The sequence below is a fragment of the Erigeron canadensis genome, chromosome 6, assembly GCF_010389155.1.
Source record: "Erigeron canadensis isolate Cc75 chromosome 6, C_canadensis_v1, whole genome shotgun sequence".
Lineage (NCBI taxonomy): Eukaryota > Viridiplantae > Streptophyta > Magnoliopsida > Asterales > Asteraceae > Erigeron > Erigeron canadensis.
In genome coordinates, this window is record NC_057766.1 from 18,163,612 (window position 1) to 18,170,901 (window position 7,290).

Genomic DNA, 7,290 nt, shown 5'->3' on the forward strand with positions numbered 1-7,290 from the left:
AATTAATTAATAAATTACATTTAATATATTAATTAATTTATAGTTACATTCACGTCGAGGTATGACCCTGTAGGCTTAAATATTTTTCGGACATACGTTCATTTTATGTGATCATATTCTAACATGATCTTCCCATAAGAAATTTTGCTGAATTTGATTTAGCTCGTTATATCTCTTCCCATTTTGAGTTCACAAGCTGCATTTGGGCTAAGTCACGAACATGATGCCAAAGCTGTGAGGAAAAAGAACATTGAAAGAACAAATTACGTGATTCCGGTCCTTGTTTGCAAAGAGGGCAGCAAACAAGGTATATAATTCATGTTTCCTCCTCCATGCCATCGCATTATGATATCGTGAGTCTTCAATTTACGGTTAACAATAAGCCAAATCAAGAATGCATGTCTTGGAATCATATGCGAGAACCATATCGCTCTGGAGCACCATGGTACTTCAACTTGTTTGTCTCAAACTGTATCCCAAACTGCCAAGGATGAGAACGTGATCTCTTTTCCATTAAAATCACGCCAATACAAAGAATCTTGAACATCAGGTGATAAATGGATACAAGGTACATTTATCAAAACAGGAAACAAGTCCAGCCACGCAATTGGCCATTTCCACACGCCATCATCAATTAAATCGGAGATAGTAGCTTGGGACGTGTAACTAGCTCACATCACTTCTCTAGTTGAAATATAGTTTCGAAGTGGACATAATCTGTCCATTTATCAAACCAAACAGATGTGTTTAAATATGGGGCCTTATTTGATGTGCAGGAGGCTGAATTTTTATTTTATCATGTGTAAAAATTGATATCAAGGCAGAGACTAATGTTAAAAGCATGTCATTTTCCCATATCCAAATATTAACAATTAAAGATGCTTTTATAATTGATGTGAAACTTACTTATCATTATGCTAAAATGGTAAAGCTAGTATTCGAAACTATTTTTTAAAAAACTATCAACTAAAGCACAGTTGATCTAATAACTTATCGACCAATCATAGCTCCCGATTTCTTAATGTTGACTTTTGTTTTCAATTTTGACTTTAATTTACACTTTTTTGTTTTCCATCACAAATTTACACTTTTTACCCAATAATTTCGAAATAATAAATAAATAATAATATCTAATATATATCAGATAGAATAATATCTAATATTATCCAATAAAATAATAACTAATATATATCCAATAATATGTTCTATTATATATATATATACATATATATATATGTATATATATATCAAGATCTTAATAGTAATTGACTAATTGTAATATTTTAATATTAATAGAGACAATTGAACTTATGACTTATTAGCCAATTATATCGCTCGATTTCATCAAATTTACTCTCGATAATGTCACCATTTAGTTTTTTACATAATTTTATTTAATTAATAAAAAACAAATAACTAAAATAATTATTTTACAATGTTATTAAAATTAGTTTCTATCTACAAAGTCCAGCTTTCACACAAGAATAATTGTACATCGCAGTATCTCGAGTTAAGTTGAGAATGGGCTCTAAGGTGTTAATATGTGACAAAGATGAGAAGAGAAAAGACATTACAATAAATTTCGTCTATAAAAAAGTTTTTCAACTGCCGAATGAGGGTATATGCTTCAAATATTATTTTTTACATTAGTTTTCTTTCTATTAGCTTAACATTCTTGACATTTAAATTAAACACATAAAATCTACATATATCTTTAACTTTGAACTTATAAGCTTTTATGAGTTACATGTATTAATATCTATTTTTAATAATGTCGTAAGTATCGTGTCCAGTGTTAGACAAGGGTCTAAAATCTAGTTTATCAAACCAAACAGATGTGTTTAAACCATTGCCAATTCTGGACCAAATATGGGGCCTTATTTGATGTGCAGGAGGCTGAATTTTTATTTTATCATGTGTAAAAATTGATATCAAAGGCAGAGACTAATGTTAAAAGCATATATTATTATACCATATCCAAATTATTAACAATTAAAGAGGCTTTTATAATTGATGAGAAACTTACTTATCATTATGCTAAAATGGTAAAGCTAGTATTAGAAACTATTTTTTAAAAAACTATCAAGTTAACGAATAATTTGTACATTAGATACAATCACTTTAAAGATTTAAAAATTATAATTCAAAATATATATTTTTTTGCACATGTAAATAAGTTTTTAATGCTGTATTTCACGAGTTTTGAGTTTCAATACCTCGACGGTATACGAGAGATTTAATATAAATAAACCTTACCTTTATTAATTATTACAACGGTATAAAGAGAAAATTTGACCCTGTCTTTAAAGATAAAAATGTTAACTACTTATCTAATATTTAGACGTGGTTATTAATATCTTATCTATAAATTTGACCAATATTTATCATTCTTTTTTTGGTTATAAAGAGTATCTGAATTGTTTTGTCAAACATGATTTTGTATTTTGCTTAAATCGCGCAGAAACATATCGAAAGCTACATGTGACAAAATGACCTATATGTACAGCCAAACTATGCATAACTAATTTATTTGGATGGGGACTGGGCCATGAATGATTTCTTAAAGTACAACTTGGCAATGCATACGAAAAGGCAAAGCTATAAAGAATCAAACCTTTTCTAAGTTGATCTCCAGTTGCATGTAAAAGAAAAGGTCCAACAAACATTCAATTGGTGGAAAACATTTTAGGCACCAAAGTACGATATTTTTAGAATATTTATTTCCATGACCAATAGTACAAGATAAATATATCAATATCATTATCTCAATATCAATTATATTTGGAAACACTATATAGCTGGCCTATAGCAGAATCCTCACTTCCACCAGCCTGGAATAAGAAAATTCCAACTCATTTGGGGTCTTATTTCAGTAGACTTTTTACTATATTAAAATACCAAATCTTAGACAAATGTACTACGGAGTACGTTATACCATTGTTTTTTTTTTATTGCCGGTAGAACCGGTTTTTTAAGAAAACACATAGGAGGAGTAACATGTTATATCTTTCAATGAATAATGTAGAACCATAACAACTTATTCTCAGAAAATAAATACGAGTTATATGTTACATCTCAACATACCAAAAAACAAAAAGAGATGTCCTATTATACACTTTAGGCAGTAATAACTTGTAATGAATATGATACAACTATCTAATGCAGCATTTGGGCAAAAAGATTAACAACTTCTCTCATGTTCCCAACAAATAGTTCAACTTAACTTTGTAAATAGGCATAAAAAATGAACAAATTTCAACAATTTCAAATTTAATCTGTGTTTTTGATACGTAAGTTTTTCGCTTAAATCTATCGACAGTCCATAGAGTCAAATGAGTCTGCAAAACCAGAAGGCTTAGAGGGAATGCTTGACTGCGTTAATGATATATCAAACGTCCTTGAGGTACCCTCATCGGCTTGCCATCTTTGAAGGGCTTGAGGAAGGCTCATATGGAGGTCAATTCCATAGCCATCTTCTTCTTCGGGTCGAGAAGGTTTCCATTGTTCTACAAGAGGACCCAACACGTTAACTGCATGACCCATGTCAGGTCTTTGGAATGGCTCACGAGCTGTGCAATGACCTGCAAGCTCTGCTACCTTGGAGATGCTATCAAGAGTTTCTTCGTCTTCTGTTTCGAGTGATTGGTCAATTGCCTTTAACATGTTTTCCTTTGAGATAAGGACTCTTCTAAACCATGTCACCAAATGACACCTTTCGTCAGGCAAGGTCTCGTCTAGCGCTTTTCTGCCTGTTATCAATTCCATCAAGACTACACCGAATGCAAACACATCCACCTTTGTAGTCACTCTCCCGGTAGCTGTTTTGATCAAGAAAAGAAATCAGATTTGGCCTTTTAAAGTCTTTTTACAGTTTCTTTAACACCAAAATCTCAATCAAATTTAGACTTTTCATATCCCCTTAAAGCCAAATAGAAAATACCTTGAAACAAAATATGTAAAAACTTGTTTGTGAGATGAAGAAAAATCCCAAAAAAATGATTCAGTATACTTTTGCCTTACGTATATGTGGTTTAAAGCAAAAGATCACCAATCTTTAAACCAAAGATTTACTAATTACTAAAACATCAAAGATTTACTAATCTTATAAAAAGATGAGACTTACCAGCATACTCAGGAGCAAGATAACCAAACGTTCCAGCGAGTTTAGTTTCAACCGAGTATTTACCATCAGGAGCATTTTTAACCAAACCAAAATCAGCAACTTTCGCTCTCATGTCATCACCAAGAAGGATGTTAGACGGCTTTAGATCTCGATGAATGAAGCTTGATTGAGCCAAACTATGCAAATACTCGATCCCACGTGCCACATCCAAAGCTATTGAAACCCTTTGTTTCCAACTTAGAGGAGAGGTCTTATGCTGACTGCATTCAAACAGATGTTGACTTAAAGTTCCTTGTGGCATGTACTCATAGACCAAAAGCCGCTCATTTCCATTAACGCAATATCCAAGTAGAGCCACCAAGTGACGGTGTCTGACTTTTGTGAGTACTGCAATCTCGGCTTGAAATTCATTCAACCCTTTGGTTCCCATGACACCCGATTCCATCCTTTTAACAGCGATCTTGGTTCCATCATGTAACTCCCCTTTATAAACAACCCCAAATCCACCTCTTCCCAAAATATTCTGTTCACTAAAGTTATCAGTAACTTCTCGAAGAACTTGAATAGAAATTACAACATTCCCCCCTTCAAAAACATTCATTTCACTATGATCACCACTGCTTTGACTCTGCAACTCACTAAAACCGCCACCATAACCATTTGAATTACTTCCATTTACGCTTGCCTTCATTAACTCCTTACCAATTTCAGGGTTCTCAACATGTCCAAACTTCTGGTGTCTCTTTTTCATATAACATTTGTAAAACACAAAGAAAACAATCACAACGAAAAACAAAACACCAACAACAATCCCTACAACTGTACCAGTCTTAGAAGAGGACCCTTTTGACGAACCAGGTGCATTTCCACCTGGCCCGTCATTACTTGGCACCGAACCAGGTAGGCCGTCTGTTCCACCAGGGATATCTTGACCTAAAAACTTATTACCACCACTCAAAAACTTCACTTCTTTTGGGAATTCCGGAATAGGGCCAGAAAGATTATTATTAGACACATCAAAAGTTCTTAAACTAGGCATATTTGTCAACACTTTAGGAATAGGACCAACAAGATTATTATCATTCAACGTTAAACTTCGCAACGAAGTCAAATTCGCGAAAGCAGGGGAAATAGTACCCGAATACCCCTTTTTAGCAAAGTTTACAGAGTTCACATTCTTCCCAGAAGAATCACAAGCAACAAAAATCCATTTATTACAAGCATCATTCAATCTCCAAGATTCCGCTAATTGCATAGGAAATCCAATGGCTTTAGCCACCTCAAGTAACGCACTAACCTGGGCGTCACACGGGCCAGGCGTAGTCAAACAATAGCTATTGGAATCACCCCCAACATCAGCCATAACCCCACTACGAAAAACAGGCAATTCACCTTGCAACTTATTATTCTTTAATGTAACATTTGCTAATTTAGGCAAGTTCATTAAAGAGCTAGGAACAATACCAGTAAACTGATTATCTCTTAATTGCAAATCAAACAAATTAACACATTTACTAAGATCAGGAATTTCACCTGTGAATTCATTTGCTTGTAACCAAACTTGATACAATTGTGTCATATCTTTAAGCACATCAATCTCACCAGAAAGTCCTTGAATTTGGTTATTCAGCCAAAGATTTTGTATCGCAGAACCACCAAAACTTGGAGGCAAACTTCCTGTTAGATTGTTATAAGACAATCTAAGATTTTGTAAACTTGGGAATTTACCAAATATATCAGGAATAGACCCAATAATACTCGCATTACTTGCAGAAAACTTTTGTAAATTGGTACTTTCTGTAAGATCATTAGGAATGGTCCAAGGTGATAGATTTGAGTTATCTGAGATACTAAATTCTTGTAAACTTGTAAGGCCAAGAAAAAAGCCTTGTGGGATGGAAGAAAAATTATTAAAGTCAAGTAAAACTGATTCAAGAAAAGTTAAGTTTGACAAAGATGGCAAGTCACCAGAAAGTTTGTTGTTTTGGAGGTGGAGGTTTTTTAGTTGGGAAAGTTGGTTCAAATTGGATGGTAAAGATCCTGATAATGAAAGTTTATCAAGATTGATATCTGTGACTTGTTTTGTGTTGTCACATTTGATGCCATCCCATGAACAGAAATCTGTAGAAGGTTTCCAGTTGGTTGGTAGTGGTGATAAGGCGGTGAGAAAGGTTGACATGACAGCGGAGTCATCGCCGGAGATGGTGGTTGTAAGGAGGAGGATGGTGGTGATGAGGAGGAGCAGATGGTGGTGGTTGGCATGTTTATGTGCCATTGTTGTGAAAAAGTGTTTTTGAGTTGTTGTTTGGAGAAAACAGAGAGCATATATGGGAAAAGAGTCAAAAGACAGATGTGTTTTTTGATTTTTTAAAGTTATTTTTATTTATGGTTATGATTTTGTTTCAGTTTTTATATTTATTTGATTTGAATATTTGATGATTGATTGGGTGTATAAAAGAGTCAAAAACTTGGCTTTGAATAGTCCGAGTTTATTTTAACTTTTATACAGAGTATCATATTTCAAGGTTTATATTCTTTCCAATATGGTTTGGCTTATTTTAATTTTTTAGTAAATCTAATCTAATCTAAGTAACTAAATAAATAAAGAGATAAAACTCGATAATTGCATTTTAACATATCTTTTACGAATATATATCATTCTTAACACGGTTATATTGCTGAAAGTTAGTAGATATCTTCGTCTAAGATTTATGCCCTATGTTACCATTTTAACTAATTTTAAAAATGAAAACTTTAATCCGAAATCATAAGGTTATTTGTCGTCATTCACTATGCTTACAAGTTTCAATTTCGATATAAAAGGTAAATTCAAAACTCTAACTAAACATATATTATATTTATCATTAGTGTTTATTATAATTTAACTTCGATCATCGGTTTGCTTTAACCATAATTTATTTCATACTCATAAATCATGTATGTAATATATTTAAATTTCTTTATAATACGATATATATATAATTATATAGGTACCATATATCGTTCGGGTATAAGGATTAGTTATATTATGTATATCGAAAATTTGAAACATATTATTGGGTTTACTATTTATATTGGTAATTCACATAATTCATCACCCATCAAAAATAAAAATATATATATTTTTTTTGAAGTTGTTTTCATTTTGAGAAGTCAAGTTGAAAATA

At 32.5% G+C, this 7,290-nt stretch overlaps 1 protein-coding gene across 1 annotated transcript; it reads right to left on the reverse strand.

Annotated features, from left to right (window-relative positions):
* Positions 1 to 3,081: 3,081 nt before the first annotated feature.
* LOC122603204 (receptor-like kinase TMK4) lies at positions 3,082 to 6,472 on the reverse strand. Its single transcript, XM_043775847.1, has 2 exons — positions 4,124 to 6,472; positions 3,082 to 3,818 (listed from the first exon to the last, which is right to left on the reverse strand). Exons 1-2 carry the CDS (start codon positions 6,396 to 6,398, stop codon positions 3,310 to 3,312), a joined length of 2,784 nt encoding a protein of 927 aa, XP_043631782.1. The 5' UTR covers positions 6,399 to 6,472; the 3' UTR covers positions 3,082 to 3,309.
* Positions 6,473 to 7,290: the final 818 nt, after the last annotated feature.

Excerpts from the sequence above, each read along its gene's own strand:
- LOC122603204 (XM_043775847.1), bottom strand. The coding sequence starts at position 6,398 with ATGGCACATAAACATGCCAACCACCACCATCTGCTCCTCCTCATCACC. Across the intron at positions 3,819-4,123 it reads TCTTGCTCCTGAGTATGCTG|CTACCGGGAGAGTGACTACA; the intron begins GTAAGTCTCATC and ends TGATCAAAACAG.